At 40.4% G+C, this 22431-nt stretch overlaps 1 protein-coding gene across 1 annotated transcript in view; it reads right to left on the bottom strand.

The window, feature by feature from the left end:
• Positions 1-17908: 17908 nt before the first annotated feature.
• LOC138042480 (cytochrome P450 3A8-like) overlaps positions 17909-22431 on the bottom strand; it is a 13316-nt gene continuing 8793 nt past the window's right edge. Inside the window, exons 4-5 of the mRNA XM_068888384.1 lie at positions 19817-20120; positions 17909-18555 (exon numbers count right to left, since the gene is read on the bottom strand). Of these exons, the coding sequence (XP_068744485.1) occupies positions 18173-18555; positions 19817-20120 (687 nt within the window). The 3' untranslated portion in view covers positions 17909-18172. The remainder of the gene's footprint in view (positions 18556-19816; positions 20121-22431) is intronic.

The raw sequence follows: 22431 nt of genomic DNA, 5'->3' as shown, positions 1-22431 counted from the left end.
TATCTGAATGTTTTTGGGTTAGGGAAAAGGGATATATTGTCACGCAAATTATGTAATTTCATGACACTCAAAATTCGCAAAAAGCGTGAGTTTCATGTAAACAATCTTCGCACTAGCAAATAGTAGCAATAAATTGGATTAACCTGGAAGTTAAAGAATTATTCTTGGCTTCCCAAATAAATTTCATCTTACACTACAATGACAAAATCATTTGTCAGAGAAATAAAATTCCTGTCTCCTCGCGTATCACATTTCAAGACACGTATGCAAATTTATTGACTCATTTTCACCACCATTCCCGCGAAGATTTTCTTCTTTCAAATACATTGTATTAGCAAAATAAAATATCATTTCTCGTCAAGCGTTGCATCTTTTATGTTCAAATAACTGCTAAAAATAAAGATTTTCATAATTTAATATTTGCACAACAGTCAAATCATAAAAATAGCAACGCACGCAACAAATTTAGTCGCATTTAATAGCTCTTCTTCGAATTCTGATGCTTAACACAGAAATTTTTTGGTTGTTATGAAAATCTTTCTATATTCGTCAGCAATCATCCTTTCAAATTTCAGAGAAAACGACCGGTCCGCGAATATTTTGCGAGTATTTTTCAATGGGATGTCAAAAGGCCACGTGGATGTTATGCATAATAGGGAAAGTTCGGGCGATCACGTTGCGCGTGTGATCCACAGTGTGGTGGATGGGAGAGGAGAAGTCCAACCACAGTGTGGTGGATGGGAGATGAAGTCGGACCACAGTGTGGTGGATGGGAGAGGAAAAGTCCAATCACAGTGTGGTGTATGGGAGAGGAGAAGTCCAACCACAGTGTGGTGGATGGGAGAGGAGAAGTCCAACCACAGTGTGGTGGATGGGAGATGAAGTCCCACCACAGTGTGGTGGATGGGAGAGGAAAAGTCCAATCACAGTGTGGTGGATGGGAGAGGAGAAGTCTAACCACAGTGTGGTGTATGGGAGAGGAGAAGTAAGTCCATGCGTGCTCTTTGCATTTAGTAATTTTTTCGCTCGCTTTAATTCATTGCCATTAAACATGATTTTCGACACTTTTTCGAAGAAAATAACACAAACAGCGGTGATAAACATTGTATTCCAACGCATTTTTATAAAACTTGACGTTTCGTATGCTAGTCAACACACATTTTCAAAAGTGACCGTTATAATTTTTGAAAACTATATATATATCGTAAACATCAGGGGTCTGGAACCTAGACTGAGAAAAATAATCTGCAGCAGTACGTGTCTAGACATAATGAGGAGTAATAGCTAAAACAGCAATAACTTCTCACTACTAATATTGACATTAAGGGAAGGCTCTAGCTCTTGAATGAACAAAGTCTCTTTAATTTTGCAGTGAAAGTCAGTTTTTCCGGACGCTAAAATGTCAAAGTGATCCCATGTAATGTCGTGGCCAGTGGTTTTCACATGATCAGCAATGGCTGATGAATGGTCACTTTTAGCTAGAGGGTGTAGCTAAGGCCTTGAAATGTTCTGTTTTTCTGTCATGGAGTCTTCGTTTTGTTTTGCCAATGTAGAATTCATCACAGTCCCAGCAGACAGCTTTGTAGACGACCTTGGACCTCTGAGATCGGTTCAAGCGACCTTTGTATGGAAAAAAGGAGTTGATGCGGCGTGTGTTTTGGAATATGATGTTGAGATTGACGAAAGAGTAGAAATTGTATACGCAGGATTTCAGACGTTTCGTGACTTGGTTACTGTGAAGACCTAAGCAGGGTAACACGATTAAGATATCTTTTTTGGGGACTGTAGCTTGAACAGGGTTATTTGATTTGTTTTATTATTGTTCAATACATCGTTAATATTGAACGTGATAACGCCTTGAGGGTAATCATTTTGCAACAGGAGCTTTCTCAGATCTTAAATAGCGGCCTGTAATAAAGATGGCGAGGAGCAAATTTGGAAGCATTGATAGGTGAAAGTACCGATGAGGTTGATTTTGTACTTGCGCGGTGTGAATGAATCCCACTTGGTGTAAAGGCCTGTGAATGTCTTCTTCCGGTAGACAGATGTAGAGAAAGTGTTGTCAGGGCAGCGTTTGAGAAGGATGTCTAAAAATGGAATCTTATTGTCTTCTTCGAATTCAAGAGTAAACTTAATGCTATCGTGTCGACTATTTAGAAAACTTAAAAACTCATTAGCATTGTCCTTGCTGTCAAACATGGTGAAGGTGTCATCTACATTTCTGAACCAAAGTGAAGGACAGAATCTGCTGTTCATCAACCATTTTTCTTCAAAGTGGCACATGAAAATGTTAGCCAAAATGGGGCCTAAAGGTGAAACCATGGCTACACCATCAATCCGATGGTAGTATTGGCCATCAAATATAAAATGACTCTTCTTAGTGGCAAACTGTAATAGATCTTTCAAAACAGAACGAGGTAATTGCGGAGGATCAGGGAGAGAGTACAATCTGTATTGTTTCATCAAGCGGTACATTTGTAGAAAGTCAGTTTTTCCGGACGCTAAAATGTCAAAGTGATCCTGTTATATTTGTATGTTTTGGCCCAATCTGCAAAACTAAATGAATCTTTAACCGTGTGTTGGTTGGTGGAAATTGGTTGAAATATGCCAACGAGGTAGGAAGCAAGATTGTAATTGTAGGTGTTCACAGAGGAAACAATAGGGCGGAAAGGGCATCCAGCCTTGTCAACCTTTGGCAGACCATACAAAACACCAGGAGAAGATCCACTGGGTAGAATCTTGTGGAATGTTACGTCATCAATAATTCCGTCTTTTTTGATTTTGCGAAGATATGCAGAAAGGCTCTCTTCTCTAGATTTAGTTGGATTATGCTTTAATTGTTTGAATTTGGTACCATCAGAAATCAACTTCTTCATTTTATTAAGATAATCAAGTCTGCTGACGATGACAACGCCGTTTCCTTTGTCTGGTCTCTTTGTCTTTTCTCAGTCTAGGTTCCAGACTCCTTATGTTTAAGATATATATATATATATAGTTTTCAAAAACGGTCACTTTTGAAAATGTGTGTTGACTAGCATACAAATCGTCAAGTTTTATAAAAATGAATTGGAATACAATGTTTATCACCGCTGTTTGTGTTATTTTCTTAATCAAACTACGATGGCCTAAGAACAAGAGTTTTTCGAAGAAACTCATACTTATTTCTGAACTCCATTCCTTGACAACCGTTGCGAAACCAAGCGTTGATATTTGTACATTTTCAATTTAGCATTAAAACAAAGGAAAACCATTCAAGGTTTATCTGTGCCTGTCGTCATTTCGGCTGTCATGCAATGGACTAAAAGCGTTGCGGAACAATGTGACAACGGATGTTTTCCGCTCATTAAACTCTTCACTGACCTGATCGTTTATTGTCTGCCTCTTTGACTATAAGTCATTTAAGCAGGTCATTGCAGCTCATTGTAGATCACTGTAGGTCATTATAGGTTCTTGTATCTAATTGTAGGTCATTGTATCTTACTGTAGGTCATTGTAGATCATTTTAGGTGATTGTAGCTCATTGTAGGTCATTCCTTGTTTTACTTATCTACGTCAAAACAGACCGATCGGACCTCAGAGAGCTGGATCTAGGAAAACGTACTGACGTCCTTTACTCACTAGCTTAAAATTTCAGCATGATGTAAGTGCAGCCTTTTTGTATATGCAAAACACAAGTTTAAAGTCTGAAAGCCTGAACCTCCCATGCTGCATATTAATTCAGCTGCGTGTACACATGCATTGCATTCTTAAACTAGTGACTCTTTGACATCATTTTCTCCTCAATCCAGCTCTCTCAAGATTTTAAAGTTAGTAGAAGTGGACCTATAAATGGGAAAATTCCCCTAAAAATAAACAGGTGTCTTGTGAAATCAAGGCTTGAAATTTCAAGGGTCACTTAGTGTTTAGTTAACATAGTTTTGAAATCCAAAGAAAAAGGAGAATTTGATTTTTTGGTCAAACCTGGTAGAAACACATTAAAAATACATCTCTTCAAGCATCAATTCAACAAATTATTAGTATAAGCTCAAGATGTCATAAGTTTCTCCTGTGCTTGAAATGTATGTCTTCAAACCGTTTCATCAACATGTCACAAGCTGAGTTCATTAGTGGAACCATCTGCTTCATTTTATGTGCACTAAAAGTTGGAGTCAGAGTATTACGGATCCGTTTCCATTGATCACTTTCAACAACAGCCAACATTTTATCAAGGGGTTCTGGAAACTTAAACAGCACCTGCCCAAGAAAAATAAACCAAAATTTAAAATGAAATTAATGTTTATAATATCGATCCTCATTTAACACACCACTCCCTCACTCAGTCCCTGGAAGGTCCCCCATTCTACTTATAGGTATTGCAATAAAATTGACTCAATTATAGTTTAAAGCACCGCTGTAGAGATATTTCCGCATGCAAAATTAAAAGGAACCCAAGGTAGAGCATTTGAGGGCCATCATTGTGGGGAGAAAATTTTAGCATAAAAACTCAAAACTGATTAGGAGTAAAAGGAAGGGTTACGTTTTGCAAACGTAGGCCGTGTAGCACTTATATTTGAACAGACTTAACTGATTAGAGTGTAATGTGTAATGTGAAGTGCTAAGTTTCTACCCCATATGAACCATGTGTGCGTTAGCGCTACTGATGGAAATGGGCGCACACAAGGACAGAGAAAAACTCTGACCAGGCTGGGAATTGAACCCACGACCTTCGAGTTAGATCACCGCTGCTCTACCGACTGAACTACAGTAGTGAACGCTCTTCAGTTCCCACGGCCTGCTCTCGTCTGACCTCGTAGCTCAGTCGGTAGAGCAGCGGTGATCTAACTCGAAGGTCGTGGGTTCAATTCCCACCCTGGTCAGAGTTTTTCTCTGTTTTTGTGTGGGTCCATTTCCATCAGTAGGGCTAACGCTCACATGGTTCATATGGGGTAGAAACTTAGCACTTCACATTACACATTACACTCTAATCAGTTAAAGTGCACCTAACCCCAAAATATTTTTTTCGCTAAAATGAATCTTTGCAACTGTTCGAAACGCATTGCGGCCATTTTTTCCTTTTTCTAACAAATCCTGCCATTTTATAGGCTTCGAAAGTTGCGAAAATCCAAGCATCTTTTGTTCACAACCGAGTCAGAAGGGGAGTGGGTCTATTCCTGATTTGACGTCACAAACTGATTTTCTTTGCATTAACTCTTTGTAAAAATGCATGCAAAGTAGATTGTGACAGATGCTTGGATTTTCGCAACTTTCGAAGCCTATAAAATGCCAGGATTTGTTAGAAAAATGAAAAAATGGCCGCAGTGCGTTTCGAACAGTTGCAAAGATTCATTTTAGCAAAAAAAACATTTTGGAGTTAGTTGCACTTTAAGTCTGTTCAAATGTAAGTGCTACACGGCCTGCGTTTGCAAAAACGTAATTTTTGCTTGTACTTGTGCATGTTCATTGCCTTGACTATAACATCTTCAGTTCCCACGGCCTGCTCCCGTCTGACCTTGTAGCTCGGTCGGTAGAGCAGCGGTGATCTAACCCGAAGGTCGTGGGTTCAATTCCCACCCTGGTCAGAGGTTTTTTCTGCCCTTGTGTGGGCCCATTTCCATCAGTAGGGCTAACGCTCACATGGTTCATATGGGGTAGAAACTTAGCACTTCGCATTACACTCAAATCAGTTGTCTGTTCAAATACAAGTGCTACACGGCTTACGTTTGCAAAAACGTAATCCTTCCTTGTACTTGTACATGTTCATTGCCGTGACTTTAACACCTTCAGTTCCCATGGCCTGCTCTCGTCTGATTAGGGGTAGCCTGCGTAGCAAGCGTTTCCAGCGGGCAAGGAGCGAATTCATATCTCTGGCCGAGCGAGAATTGGGTAAACGCAAAAAAAAAAAAAAAAAAAATTGGACGGGGAAGGGAAGGGAAACGCTTTGGGGACAAACCCCCCGATTTTGCCCACGAACGGGGTCTCTGATAACCGCGGCTCGGATTTTTTGATTGACACCTCAGTCCCTCATGTCAAAATAATATATTCCCCGCAGCAAGCGAATAACTCAGAGAAAGTTATTCGCTTTTCGCTTTTTGCACGCTGACATCGCTTACTAGGCAGGCTAAATGGCGAGGAGATCTTCTTTTAAAGAAATGCTCACTCATAACCATGGAGCTGTTCGAGAAGCCGCTGTGGAATGGGGTAAGTGTTGTACATGAAATGACTGTACCTCATCGGGTGGAGTTAATTTGACCTCGGATCCAAGCTCCGTGTCCTGTTCGGTTATCAGCAGCTGTCGTGGAATCGGAAGCAGAAAATGTTCATTTCCAGGCAAGTGCGTGGGGATTTTTGACGACGAAACATTCACCGAGGTTCGCAAATGATGGGGCTTTAGCTTTGCGTGAAAAAATCGCGGCTGGGATGGATTTTCGAGTCGCAAACCGCCTCTGCGCTGACTACAGTCGAAATTTTAGTGTGCAGCCTTGACTTCGTCTTAGAACAGTGAAAACACGGAATTCCCGAAACGGAAATAAGCTCCGAAACGCATAAGAATACACCAGAGGTGAGTCAGTTTTATTCATTTTATTGAATGAACGTTAAATTGAGCGTTTTTTAGGCTTTATAATCGACGGTATTTTATTTCCCTTACAAAGTCTTATAACGCGTTTAAATTCTCGACGGCCGCCTGTAACGCAACACCGCTTGCACTCAAAGGTCATCTTCCCACTAGTAATTAATTATTACTCGCTCTCTAGTGACGCGAACTTCGGCTGCCTATGGTTAAACAAAAAATATATATCCTCACAGCCGTACAACCAGCCTTGCATAGTTATTTTGTTTTTGGTCTAAATATTATTTGCAGGTTAGATCTCCCAAGATCTGGCACTTTAACTTTGTGCAGCTGGTTCTTGCATAAAAAACTGTTTGTTATTTTGATGTACAGTTTGTTAGGATTTTATTGAAATAATCGCGCGTACGAAGTTTTTGCCGAAGGACACCCACGAAGGTTATCCACGGATTTCATGAGTCTACTTTTGGCGGGAATTTTAAATTTGTTGTTGATCCGGTCCGGGTTTTGTCGATCTGATCCAATCCGGTCCGATCCGAGGTTTTGCCAACGGCCTAATTTCGGCGGGCTTGTTAGACAACAACACTATGTCGTTTTTCAGGTACTCTGACATTTATTAGAAGCACTTTTGTTCACAGCATTTGGAATATTTACCTTAGCGATTCATTAAAATCTTATCATCGCGGGAAATTTTTACGAGAACATTTCCATAGTTGGACTTGGAGGCCCCCTTAGGGAAGAGTATCTGTTCTCTAATATTGGTCAATATTATCGTTATTTTCGTTGTCAAATTGTTTTAGCTTCTCTTGTCCAAAGTTCATTTCCGCTACGAAAGACCAAACATTTGCTTGGTCAATTTATGACAGCCGATGACATGCATGACATGCTAAGCTTCTTGGAACTTGGTTGCTTAAAATGAAGAGGAAAGACCTCAATGTGTTGAAACATTCTTACCTACCTCTGCAGTGAGCACTTTTCTGAAGATTGTTTATGTGGTGTGTGGGAGGAAAAAGGTATCTCAAATGTGGATCTGTTCCGACAAGATTCAGTTTTTCACTGGAGGAAAAGCCAAAGCGAAAAACTCCTGTTTATTGCGCAGCTTCACGCGAGACAACAATTAAGAGGCGAGTCAAATTAGATAAAGTTAACCCTGTCGATAATTTAGCTGAATTAGAATCTGTCAATATTCGATGTCATGATTATGGATTTCTGAGTGACACTGCTAAGAACTTTTAATGGAGTAGTTTAAAGAAAAGGAAGAAGAATTGAAGCGCCTAGGTGAACGTTTAGAGGTTGAGAGGAAGGAACTCGAAGAAGAACTTACTGAAAAAAATGAAACAACTTGAACGAGAACGGGAGCTTAAGAAAGAGTTGGAAAGCATGTTCCAACAAAGTCTCTTTAACACTGATAATATTAAGAGTAATTTAAAATTGTTGAAATTCTATTCTGGGTTTCCAGACTATGAAGTTTTCAGCATAGTTTTTAGCTTTTTAGGTAGGGAAGCAGCGTTTAAACTTGTGTATTGTAACAGTAACACTGAACAAAATGATGCCCAAAAAACAGAGAAGGCAGGCCCAAAAAAGACCTTGTTAGGGGAGGAGGAATTTTTCCTTGTATTATGTCGCTACAAAGTTGGTCTACTCGAGGAGAACTTAGCTGCACGATTTAGAATATCTCAGAGTCTTGTGAGTCGAATAATTGTTACTAGGACAAAGTCATTCATAATCTCTTGACAAAGTTTATGTACTGCAGTTTTAAAGAACTAGACATCTTCCCTGACAAACAAATCATTGAGTTACACAAGCCTGCATGCTTCAAAAACAAGTACAAGGGAAAAACAGTAATTATCGATGCAACTGAGATCTACATCGAGAAACCAAGTATCCCAGAAGCACAACAGCTTACCTTCTCAACTTACAAGAACACCAATACCCTCAAGGCATTGGTCGGTGTTACTCCACGTGGCAATGTTTGTTTTATTTCTGATAAGGAAATAACCAGTGAATCTGGTTTTATTGACAAATTAAAGCGAGGAGATGAGGTCATGGCAGATTGGGGGTTCAATGTTCAAGAAATGTTAGCCTCGAAAGATGTCAAGGTGAATGTCCCTCCGTTCATGAATCAATCAGGACAGTTTACTAATTGACATGATTTTCTTTGTGTGTGCAATGTTCACTAAAAATTTTTTGCCACCTCTTGTAAATAAATGTCTGACCTTGGCGAGTGGTCTTATTAGAAGGTGCTTTGTGGAGTTAAGAGGCTTACAATTAAATTTACAGGCACAGTTGCATTGCATGTTTCGTAAATAAATTCTTGTAATTAGCATATTTACTTGAAAAGTAACCTTCCTTGATTAAATGAGCTCTGCCTTCAATTGTGTAATAGTGAAATACACAGTAACCAGGTTGAACACATGGGGCAAGTCTACATGGTACATTTCATTGTTTTCAATCGCGTAAGATCCTCTTTTTGTTAGCATTAACACAAACTACCAGTTCCAGTGGCGTTAGGGGTGAGGTGAAAGGGGTGTGCCCTCAACTCTTGTATTAGTCGATTTTCAGCTTAATTGCAAATCAGCATGATGAATAGATTTCGCGAAGGCGATTTTTCCTTATTCACGAACACAACTAAGGACTAATTTTACATGGAGGAAAAGATTCTCGGTCCGAGCACATGGTCTACAAGAGTGGTCGCTAAGCCTACTGTCTCGTGAAGTTGTCGCTAGGCCCTCCGCGACAATAAACAACCACATGTATTTTTCTCTTCTTCATGTCAGTTATATCCCGGGGGGGGGGGGGGGGGGCGGGGGGGGAGGCGGGGGGTACTCAAGTTATAATGGCCTATACGGGGAGCACCGCCCGAAAGGGGTACCTTTTTCACGCTTTATACCTTTTTCACGTATATGAAAGGACTGAAAGGGTAGGGATTTCACGAGTCGAAGTATCAAAGGGTAGGGAAATCTGTCATTTAGGTATTTAAAAGGGCCTTTCATTATTTTCCAATGGAAGATATACGAAAGGGGTACCATTTGTCAATGGAAGGTATACGAAAGGAGTATCTCAATATCTGTTTTGGTTTTCTTTCTCAGTGTCTCTGTATACAGGCAGTCTAGGGTCATGAAGAATCTTCCTGTCCCCTGCATTCTCTTAGTTTACCATAGATCTTTTTACTGAAGTCGATTTAATACACAGATCCTGGTTTCAATTTTCGTTTCCGAGGTTGGTTCCAAGTTTGAAGCCTTTCAGTACACGTAGCAAAATCTCTGCTCTGCTTCAATCTTACAAACTCTTCAAGGGCAAAGCATAAAGCAGCTAAGAGTTTACAAGAGGCGAATGGTCCTTTCCCTACGGGCTGGGCATGGGCCGCAGCAGGCATAGGTGATCTCACCAGCTTGCTCTCCAGAATTGATCATGGTAACATTGAGCTTGTACTTCAAATTCTTTTTCATCTCTGGCAGACATTCACATCTTATATAGATCACGTCTCCATTTTCAATAGTGAAAACTTCAGTATTTTGCACATGACCAGGTTTGTCCAGATGCCTTATTGATTAAATTCTTATACAGTGGAACCCCTCCAAACCGGACCCTCATTAAACCGGAATCCTCTCTTTACTGGACGTTTTTTTCGGTCCCAAAATCTCTGTCATACATTTCCTCCATTTTTAACGTCAGTAAACTGGTACCCCTCAATTCCCGAAACCAGAAGCTTTTTTCAGTCCGTAATCACTTACTGACAAAGAAATTGACCTCGTTAAACCGGACGTGAAAGTTTTAAGCTTGCCGCCAAAATCAAATCACACTTTTAATTTTGATCATGCTGTGAAATCCCAATCAGAAGTGAGAAATGCACACCGGCTAATTCCTCATTGTTCTATTGGTACTGAAGCAAAAAGTCTAAAGCCCACAATCGTGCCGTTGTTGTTGGGCTGAATGACTGACAACAATAGAGGCCAGGTTAAAGGACTGTCCCGTTGCGGCTGAAATCACTTGCGAAAACACACGAAGTAGCAAACATCACTACTTCCGAGACACCAACGAAACACCAAAGATTCGAGTTATCGTTAGAGAAGAGAGTTTAATAATTGATCAATTACGGGGAATCAGTGCCTAAACCAACACTGAAGGCTCAAAGCAGTCAAGTTGGAATCGGTAAATCAACTGTAGGTGATATTTTAAAGAAGAAAGAAGTCTACAAGGCTGAGTACGGAACAGTTTGTCCATGATGATGAGGAGAAACATGTTGAACTTGATGCTCTTGGCAGTAACCTTTCACATAAAGAAGTGCTTGATATGGTTATTAAGTTAACAAATTTTGTGGTTCACAAAGATGAGAATTATCTGCAACTGGTTCTAGAGCTGGAAAATTTAAGTGAAAGAAAAATAGTTGAACACAGTTGTAATCAGATGCAGTTAACATCGGATTCCTTTTTCCAAAAGCATCTTGGAAATTTAGACAGAGAATCTTGAACATTCCATGTTTAAATGATCATATTACCCTGTATGTAACACTGAATGTTTTTGTAAATTAAATAAAGTGACTTTGAAAAGCTTCCTTGTGATCCATGTTGCTTGTTCCTTTATTGATGTGCTATATTAGTACTGATGTACCATGTACTGGTACTTACAGTCAGACAATACAGTATGCAGCATAAAAGTGCTTTATGGGTAAAACCTCAGAACACCAGACACCCCTCTAAACTGGACATTTCCTGCGGTCTTAAGGGTGTCCGGTTTAGAGGGGTTCCACTGTAGTCTTTATTGCCTTCATTATCTCCTGATTTTCTCTTAATAAAGTAATTCATCATATTCTCAATTGTGAACAGTGGAAATTCAGCCCTCTGTATGGAACACCAGTTTGCAGACTGTTGGAACTAGTGTAGAGTGTTCGGAGAAATCGTGCTCGATTAGGAAACATCAACATTATTTTTGCATCAGATGCTAGGTGTTTCCAACTCTCAGTGAAATTGTTTTCCCATCCATTTTTATGTAACTCACAACTCTACAAAAAATATAACGCTATATACCGTACGTTTTAGAGAGAGAAAAAAAATGTTACTCCTGGACGAAATTTTCGACTAAATTTTCACATACGGCGCTTGTATTCTACGGAAATGTTGACCCGTGAGCTTCGCTTTCGCGCACTCTGTTACTAAGGCAGCGTTTACACGAACACGGTTTCACACCGACACGGTTTCACGGTGTCGAAACCGCGTCAAAATTGATGCGGTTTGGAAGTGTTTACACGGATCTGTTTTCACCAGAAAATCTAAGTCGTAATGGTATAAGCGAGCGCTGCACAACGTACTAAATTCACTATTTTCAATTGAACAATGCAAATTTCGCACCAAAATAGTAACCGTATTCAAATCGATGCGGTTTCACTGTTTACACGACAGATAAAACCGCATCGTTTTGAAAACGCTCCACTTTGGCAGCGGTTCCAAATCGACACGGTTTCGATAACAGTCTCGATCGGTGTCGTGTAAACGGAAGGTGTAACCGCAGCGAAATTGATGCGGTTACAAATGAAACCGCGTTCGTGTAAACGGTGCCTAATACCGCTGTACCGTGGGCTTGACTGTAATAACAGCTATGAAGGGGTTGATTAAAAATTAAAAAATTAAAAGGAACCCAAGGGCGGCTTTAAGTTTGGCGAGGAATATAAAAACTCAAAACTGACTGAGGGGTCGATGTAGCTCCTCAAAAGCACGATCGCTTAACTTTTAGCCCCAAACTTATAAAAAAAAAGGGTTAAGCTTGTAGTCATACCCATTAACGGCATAATTCTGTATACAGCTTACCGGCCGATCATGAAATGCTTGAAAATCCTTCACGTAAACTTGTTTCGCCATTTCCAAATCTGCGACAACAAGGGCTGGATAACTTCCGAATAAGGACATACCGAAGACATCTCCGTACTTTTTGTAATATTCGTCCAACTGGATATGTGTAAGACCTTTATGCCTCAGCGAATCAAGCATGTTGCCGATAAATGAAAGAGGAATTGGTCCTGGAACCTGGTCACCACAGATGTTCTTCAGGGTGCGAAATGGTGCAATCCCCCAGAAGTAAACAAACAAGATTACGATTGTAGCTATTGTCGTTGTCCAATATTGAGAAAAGACCTCTTCGAATAACTCAAACAAATCCATATTCCTGAAAAGCAGCCTTTGCCAAGTTGTTTTGAAAATCGATTAATCAGGCTGACCGAAGACTACGTCATAGGTTAAATCTCATACGTATATATATTTAGTAAAATCCAACTAGTGGTCTATTATCAATGCTGCGTTCTGATTGGTTGAGCTACTAGTAGGCTATTTGTTATAGCCAACTAGTGGCGAAAAGCGTCGGCTCTAAAAACCAAAACAACAATTAAAGTCTAGCTTTAACTAGCGAAAGATGTTTTGTCTCGATATTTTTTTGACCAACTAGTTGGATTTTACTAAAACAATTATTCCTCTCGCCCTTATGGCCTCTGAGTCAATAGCCCATTCGGGCTCGAGGAATAATTGTTAAACATACTGTAATAGGGAGAATCACGCAATATTGCTCAAGGATTGCTGAAATCAATTTCGTTTTTTTTTTAAAGAACGATTCCTGGAACAAGGGCTCTTGTATTTCATGCAGTGGAAATGAGGTGCAAAGTAGTTTTGACTAAGAACATAATTAATCGAGGGACTGGTTATGAAACCTTAAAACCTTCAAAAGCGAGAACAATGTTGTGGCAATCGATGTTTAATTGACTGTGACAGTGCACAATCTTTTGCTTTTGCTTCGCACGGGTTCGCAAATTAGTTGCGCATAATTTTGATTGGTATCTTCTGGAAAAAAAGATGTGTTTTGTGCATCGTCAAGGCCAAAAATACTAACAAAAACATGAAACAGAAAGACTTCTCGAGTTTCCTAACAATCTCAATGCATTAACTATGCTTAGAAGCGATCGGAAAGCTTCAGCCTGATTCTGAGACAGTCCAAGGTCGCTCGTGTCAAGAAGAGTGCGTTACACGAGTGACCTAGAACGTCTGAGAAAGCAGGGTAAGCTTCAGGCCGCTCGAACGCATCTTTAAAATAAACACTTTTTATTCACCGATATTCAACGAACCTGAGGTGAATCATTGTTTTAGTATAATTACTTAGGTGGTTATTTGAAAAATATACATTTTCTTTAAAACAATTAATTTTTTCGTCTGTCACCTCCACAAAATGGCTTGCGGTCATTTCGAAAAACCGCTTTTTAGCGTACGCGTACATTATACACTTAATGTATGGTCCTGAGGGAAAACAAAACTATTTAGCATTTCGCATTTTAATACCCGCGTGATAAAAAAAACTTGTTTCATGATTAAGTTTTCAGACAAACAACATTGTTGGGGTAGTTCAGAAGATGCGCATGTTCAAACGCCGTGTACTTCATATCAGGCTGATTTAGCAACAGAACGGGAACCTCAATTGGCGACGGGAGAACGCGCGAAATAGTCTGGATTCTACTCTAATCTGACCTAATAAGGAAAATTTTCTGCGCGCGCCGTCGTCAACTGACGTTCCCGTTGCTAAATCAGCCTACCAATACGCACTGACCGTGCGTATTACATGAAAGACAAGATGACAAAACTGTCAAATATATGTAGCTCGTAACCTTATGGTATGTCAGACGAGGAGCTATCCTCGGCGTTTGAAAGGAATCTGTCACATACGGGCAAGGGGAAAACTTTTCTTTTCCTCCGTGTCTGTTGTGGCGGAGAAAGGTATGTGAAACCTAGTTTGAGACCTTAGGGCTGGTACAAGGGATCCGCTGGTCGAAACCTTGAGGTGCCTCACAGTCTTGTTACCACACTTTGGCATCGCGTCCAAAAGTACCTTGACTGGCTCCGTTTGCTATGAAATTGTCGTAGCGCTAAAGTTTACCATACGTTAAAAGTAATGACTGAATTTTCGTAACACATAGATTCTATCAGATCATAGTTAATCTAGGGACTGGTTATGAAACCCTGGGAATTTCAAAAGCAGGAACAATATAGTCGCAATTACATGTTGAACTGACCGTGACCCTGCACAATCTTTTGTTTTTGGTTCGCAAGTTAATTTCGAATAAATTAGTCGAAGCTTTTGATTGGTTGTCCTGCCAAAAAAAGCGTGTTTTTGTCGGGTTTTGTGCAGGGTCAAGGCCAAAAAAGCGAACAAAAACATGAAACAAAGAAACTTGTCGAGTTTCATAACCAGCCTACATCTATTAACTACGATCAGATTTGAGATACGTATACGAGAAAGACGTAAACTTCCCGTTTCTCTCCAACTCTGTGTACTGTCGTCTCCGAGTGAGCTGCGGGATTGCGGAAAATTGATTATTTGTATTTAAAGGAACTTTTATTTATTTAAGTGCCTAGTCTACTTTGCCTAGCGCTGAAGCACTGATAGACCATTTTCGAATTCTCACGGCTGCACTGGATGTAGCATGAAATGGAGGCTACTGCGGGCAAATTAATTTGTATGTGAAAAGATTTGCCTTCGTTAGCCTCCATTTCATGCTAGATCCAGTCCAGCCGTGAGAATTCGAAAATGGTCTATTGGGGGACACTGTAAACTGAAATCGGCAAATTAACGCAAATCAAATATCGGATTTTGAGGACAGGGGAAAATCGGAGTGCCCGGAGAAAAACTTCACGGTGCAGGGCAGAGAACCAGCAAACTCAACCCACATATGACGCCGAGTCTGGGAATCGAATCTGGGTCACATTGGTGGGAGGCGAGTGCTCTTACAGCTGCGCGATCCCTGCACGAATTCATCGGAGTATTTTCAGTATTTGCCAATGGACAATTCCTCCTACACCTTTTACTTCATTGTTACAATCTTACACTAATTGTTGGAAAATCTGAACAAAAGACACGATACCACAGCCATAAATCAAAACCTACAGAGCATGTGTCAGCACTCGGATCCCTTTTCCCCTTTTAATCTTGGTCGCAAATGGTAAACTTAAAACGCAAACTTGATGAAACTTGATGAAGATGAAAGTGATTGGAGCTGGGTAGTGGTGAAGTCTGCTTACGAACCAAGTGGCCCATTAGGCCGCAGCTTATCCCGGTTTCTGTAGCATGAAGCGACGAGGAGTTTTTTACTCCCTCCTGGATGGGATGCTAGTCCATCGCAGGGCTTCCTCCAGCATTAAATTCGCCGGTACCCATTTATACACTTGGCTGGAGAGAGGCACCGTGAGAGTAAAGTGTCTTGCCCAAGAATACAACACAATGTCCCCGGCCAGGGCCCGAACCCGAACCACTCGCTCCTGAGTAGAGCGCACAAACCATGAGGCAACTACGCCTCTCATTGGAGGTTAGGAGGGGGAAAATGTGTTTAGAATAAAATATTCCAACACTTGTAACAATTTACCTAATCGGCTAACTTAATGTTGTACCCAATTCAAATCTCCCGGGATTAAGAATCTTTGTGTTGTATTTGCATATTAATAAAGCATTCATATTTAAACGATATGGAAATACCTGGAACAAAACGATTCATTCCCAAAGGGTTTGAATTGGCTACAACATTGAGTTAGCCGTTTTGGTCTATGGTTGGAGATAACTCAAGTGTCGCAATGCTCATCATGAAGACTGTGGATGAAGCTAACGTAGTCGCTATATGTTGGAGGAAATGCTGTAGGCACTGAAGGTTTGTGCTACCTGGTTATTTTCGGTCCGGATGGTTCACTCAAATGTATTCCTTCTGTTTGTTTTCCATCGCAGGCCAGATGTTTTAGACGTTGTAGCCCTGCTAATGGTCTCCGCGGTGCCTTACAATTGGAACATTCTCCACCCATAATCAACCATCGAAATGCTTGTGAATGACAGGCCGGGTGAAAAACAATTTACCAAATGTCTTAAATTTGACGAAGTATAACGAAGTACGGACAGGTTGTCTTTAGCGGCTTTTTAGTGTACAAATTATCACAGCTGTGTATGCGTCCTCGGTAGATAAACTATCAACGTATCCGTATGATAACACGACTTTACTGGTGCGCCTTTGTGCGTATAAACAAAAATAGAAAACCGCTCTTTTTACAAAATAATCACAATTATAATTTGTTATCTCGGTCTATGACCAATTAAAGGTGCGGGATTGCACAAAATCACCTTGCATCTCATTTGCATCTCACTAAAAAACAAAAGAGCTCATACACCTTATTCTAAAATGGCCGCCATTTTTGTATTCTTTTGTTTCCTTGCAAATTGGCCCTTTTGGCCTCGATTTCAAACGTAAAAATTCAAACGAATATTTAACTTTGAACGAGTCCAAAGGGGCCAATTTGCATTCAAACAAAAGAAGACTAAAATGGCGGCCATTTCGGAATAAGGTGTCCTGTATCTAGCTATAGCCACCTCCACAGGCAACTCCAAAGAAAAGGAAAAAGTGACTGGGGAGGAAGAAATGGAGAGGGACTATCAGAGAGAAGGCGAGAGAAGGCAAAAACAATGAGAGGGAGTTAGGTTGCTTTACTGCTTCAGGTTTATCATTCCCTAGGGAGATTATTACAGAGATGTCTGCGGAGGAGGCTACAAGCCTCGTTCCTTTAACAATTGAACCAATAAATTCTCCGCAATCCCGCATCACCTCACTCCGTTTAATGCTGAAATAGTTAAATCAAAAAGTTGAACGTTGTTGCACAAAGTTAAACAAATTACAGCGGAGGTGTTACAGCGCTATTCCATTCAACAAGTTTCCATCAGTTGAACGGCGTAAATCAATCGTCAGTCTCAAGGAGCAGATAACGCACGCTTCATCAATAATGAGGTCACCAAATACATACATACACACATGAACTTTATTTACGTGTTCGGAGTATTTATAAAAACAAAAGGAGGTAATACAAAGTTAAGTCACTAAAAAAATCACTTCAGTTATGCGCTTGCTTAGATAGAGAATGTTTAAAGTGCACCTAACCCCAAAATATTTTTCTCGCTAAAATAAATCTTTGCATCTGTTCGAAACGCATTGCGGCCATTTTTTCCTTTTTCTAACAAATCCTGCCATTTTATAGGCTTCGAAAGTTGCGAAAATCCAAGCATCTTTTGTTCACGACCGAGTCAGAAGGGGAGTGGGTCTATTCCTGCTTTGAAGTCACAATCTACTTTGCATGCATTTCTAAAAAGAGTTAAAGCAATGTAAATCAGTATGTGACATCAAAGCGGGAATAGACCCACTCCCCTTCTGACTCGGTCGTGAACAAAAGATGCTTGGATTTTCGCAACTTTCGAAGCCTATAAAATGGCAGAATTTGTTAGAAAAAGGAAAAAATGGCCGCAATGCGTTTCGAACAGGTGCAAAGATTTATTTTAGCGAAAAAAATATTTTGGGGTTAGGTGCACTTTAATCTTTTGTAGAATCTAATAAGATTTTTGATTTTTGGTTTGATTCTGGCCGTGAGTGAAGATTCCTATACGTGAGTGAGGCATCCAGAAAAAGCAACAGCAACATAGCTATTAATTTATCGACTCTACGCCTTAACTGAAACGTTGCGGCTAGTATAAATTTTGGTGTTTCCAGATCTGAACTTTAGAGTCAAAACGAAGGGCTCGATTCTTAAAACTATTGTAAGTTGAAAGATTACTCTAACAATTGATGACGTTCAGTTACTCTCGCTTGGTAATCTTCAGCTTGATTTCTTTCGCCACTAATGTAGCCCTGATAGTTACCTCAGGTGGGATCTTGGTATCTTGCGCAGTCTGGAAACTGTATTTCTTTAATATACGAGCCAGTACCAGCTTCATTTCCATCAGCGCAAACCTCATTCCAATACAGTTATGAGGACCGTGGCCAAATGGCATGTAAACATAGGGGTCACGTGACTGTCTGGCTTCGGGAGTAAACCTCTCCGGGTCAAACTTATCGGGTTGAGGCCAAACTTTGGGGTCCATATGGAGGCTATAGATTGGGATCGTTACCACGAGGCCCTTTGGAACTTTCAAGCCCTTCAACACACAATTCTCGGTGCATGTGCGCAGAGTGGCGACGGCTAAAAAAACCAAAAGATTATAGTTGGTAGATTGTCAACCTGCATTCAGGTAACAAACGCTCTGCGAGTGCTCACGAGGGATACCTTGTGCAGCAGGATGAAGAGTACGGAACTGTGTTTGGCAATATAAGATCTTGTAACCTCGCCAGAGCAGTTTGTTTAACTTGATAGTTCATGATAAATTATGTGACTTCTCTTGGCAGCTTGTGGAGCGTCGCTATGCTAAACTTACGCTCGAATCACTTGGTCGGCAAGGAAATGCTCAATCAATCAGTTCCGCCGCGCTCACAGATTAAAGTATAGGGTCTTAAACCAGATTATGGGGGCCAATCAGCGCAGAGAATTTTGACTAACCTTTTATGTAATTATACTAAATTTTTACAACATAACAGAAGTAAAGCTCGCGCTTTGATTGGTCAATAGGCTAGCCCACTTTCGATATATTAAAATTCAGTGTTTTACAAAAAGCATCATCTCGAGGATTGTATTAGTTTATTCCCTAGAGCCTCGAGATGATGTCTTTTGTTTGGGACTGAATTTTAATAAATCGAAAGTGGGCTATTACCGATTGACTATTTTCCACGTGTGAATGGTTATGACGAAAACACTGACGCGTGCACCGGGAAAAAAAAAGATTTTTCCTCAAACTGCAATAATGACCGACCAGCGTACCGCCGGAAATGTTGAAATTTCCACACAGCATCATGAAAAAGACTTAGAGACGACATGTTTTAATTAATTCACCCATTCACGGGAATTTTGCCCGAGTCACGATTTGCAAGGCTATCAGCCGTCAAGCTTGCATTCACTTAGTAAGTAAAGTCAGCGCGACGAGTTAACGAGCGAGAGGCATTCAAAGAAGACAAAGGATGTTACAAACTGTCGTGGAACTGTCACAAGATATTTTGGTCATGTTATAAAACAAACATTAAACGGTTCAGCGCGTACTATCGAGTTATAGTTGCACTTGGGAAGTTTGCCAAGCACTCAAGTAGCTAGATTCCACTCGGCTGTCGTCTCGTGCGACTCTTGCGCTTCTTTCGTGCTTATCATTAGAAACCTCCCGCGTGCAATTATTTAACTCGATAGCACACGGTGAACAGTTTACTATTTGTTATCAAATAAAGGAACAAAAACTATGGGCTCTTTCAGGAAATGGTCACCCAGTGGTTTTCTAACATGGGATGACTGGATTAAGCACAATGTTCCCAGTGTTTCTACCCCATCCCTGAAAGTCATTCATCGCCATATCCTTCCTCACCTGGTGGGTAGATTCTCAGGGTCTCTGATATCACCATGTCCAAATATGGCAACTCATTCACTGTCTCGTAGGAAGGCACTTTGCTTTCGTCATCCCAAACACTGTCAATCTCCTTCTGCAGTTTTTCCTGAACATCAGGATTAGTAGCCAGGAAATAGGCAACAAATCCAAGTGTATTACTACTGGTTTCGTAGCCGGCAATCAGGAATACGACACTTTGTGCCAGCACCTCAGCATCAGTCAATCTCTTTGTCTTTGGGAGATTTTCATCCTGGGCGGCTTTCAGCATAAGATCCAAGAGGTCCTACCGAAAAGAATGACATAAATTGATTTGCCCTGCACTGGGCTCCATGCAGGTGCATCAACCTACAAGGGAATTTTTACTCTAAATAACGCATGGGGTGCAGCTGGGAATCAAGAAAAATTGAAGAGGCATGAAAGTGTTCTTGTCGTACCTAGGGTGGCTGCTGTCTAATTCATAATTACCACTTTGCATTTTTTTAAATTATCCCTCTATTTCATTCATTGAGCTCGTCGTACACGTCTTGGGCATTAGAGGTGTTCTCAAGCTGCCAGAAAACTGCCACAGAAAACATGATGTTTATAATTGTGTTCTCTTTTCTATTTAGCTTAAATATACTACGTTTAAGCAACAGAACCAGAGTTTCCAACTGAAAGGTCATGACAAGTGGTTGCCAAATTTTAAATTGGGTAACTGTGATATAAGGTGTAGGAAGAACAACTTGTTCTGATTTTATGCACTGCAACCAGTTGACAACTCTTCCAACAACACTCCTCCACAAATGCCTAACTCTTGCCATGCAGAATTGAAATTGCCAACAATAGAAGAATAGACATACAACTAGTAATAGTTGACTCTACATCTGCTCCCGCTGTTGAATATGCCTGTATGTAGAAAATAAACATTTAACACTAAGACTGAATCAGGGCTGACTGATTGACTGTATGCAGAATTCAAAGTGTCCACGGACCAGGTCGAGGAAAGGCCGTTTACAAACGGAGCAGCTTTAGCATAAGGTGCGGAGAGAACAAGTCATTTTATCAGTACTGAATATGACAAGGGCGTCGCATATTTTGGTGTCGTTGGAAGAGACCCTAGAAACGAAGTTGCGTCATTACTAACTTTAAAATCTTGAGAGAGCTGGATCAAGGAGAAAATGACGTCAAATACTCACTGGATTAAGAATGCAATGCGTTTGTACGCGAATGAATCAATATGCAGCACGGGAGTTTCGGGCTTTCAGATTTTTAAACTCGTTTTTTGCATACATAATAATCTGCGATTACACGCTGAAATGATGTTAAGCTATTGAGGTCAAGTCGATCAGTTTTGAACGTGAGTAATGGCGGGCCGCGAAATGCAAAGCTTACACTCAAATGTAGATGTAGATTTAGATGTTCACTAAACAATAATACATAGCAGACATAAGGCTGAATTGCCTATTATACAAAATAGATGTATGAAAATGAAAAAAGGTAAAATCTATACAAAAATTCCTGTATACATTACGTTATTACTATTCATAATTATTCATAATTTAAAATTAATTGTCGAAATTAAGACTAGAAGCAACCGTCAAAGATCTCTTTGCTCTTTCAATTTTAACTTTCGGGATGGATTTATTCGTTTATGACGAAAAACGTATCTCTCGTTTTTGCGTAACGGTGGTAACAGATGCTGCAATGTTATTAAAGAAGTCATTGCATAAGCTTCGGTGGTGTTCGTTTAGTGATACTAAATCCAGGCGAGTTTATAGGGCTTCGTCGTAATTAGAACTGGGACATATAATGGCCAACGCTCTCTTTTGAAGATGTTCCACTTCGTGGGTCAAATACTTTGGAAGTGAGTGGTGGAAAACAGGTACGGCGTAGTCCAACGTCAATCGTATACACGTAATGTAGAAAAGCTTGAGATCAATCAGGGGTACCTTGGCTCTTTTTAATTGAACCAAAAAGTACAACCTTTTTGCTGCTTTCTTAATCACTTCATTTATGTTAAATCACTTCTGATGGTTACTCCTAATAGTTTGGCACTAGTCACTACATCTAGATCTTTCCATCAATTACGACAGGTTGAAAAGCTTGCTTCGTTTTTGCAAAAGAAATTCTCAGTTCTTTACATTTGTCAGACTTTAGATGTAGCTTGTTCTTCTCTGACCAAGCAGATACCCCATCGGCAATACGCTGTGCAGCGCTAGATTCTGACGACCTTTTCTGACGACCTCAGATGCTGTAGTGTCATCCACGTACTTCCATAGACAGGCACCACTAAGAACCAGATCGTTTATGCAATGAGGACGAACAACCAGGGACCAAGCTTTGTTCCCTGAGGGACGCCGGATGGAACTGAGCCTTATTCAGAGTAACATGCATCTACTACTTTGGTTTTTTGGAAACGGTTACTGACGAAGTTGATGACCCAATTGGTTATACTTGTTGGTAAATCCAGGTCAAATAGTTTGTTACCCAAAATACTGTGGTCCATAAGATCGAAAGCTCTCTTATAATCGAAAAGTATCGACCTAACAGTGGAACCGCTGCCATCGGTTGCGATTGTCCAATCATGGATCATACTAATCAAGGCGATTGTAGTT

This window comes from Montipora capricornis, chromosome 3 (assembly GCF_036669925.1).
Source record: "Montipora capricornis isolate CH-2021 chromosome 3, ASM3666992v2, whole genome shotgun sequence".
In the NCBI taxonomy this organism is placed as follows: domain Eukaryota; kingdom Metazoa; phylum Cnidaria; class Anthozoa; order Scleractinia; family Acroporidae; genus Montipora; species Montipora capricornis.
Note: the sequence above shows the minus strand (reverse complement) of the source record. Positions and strands in the feature narration are given on the sequence as shown.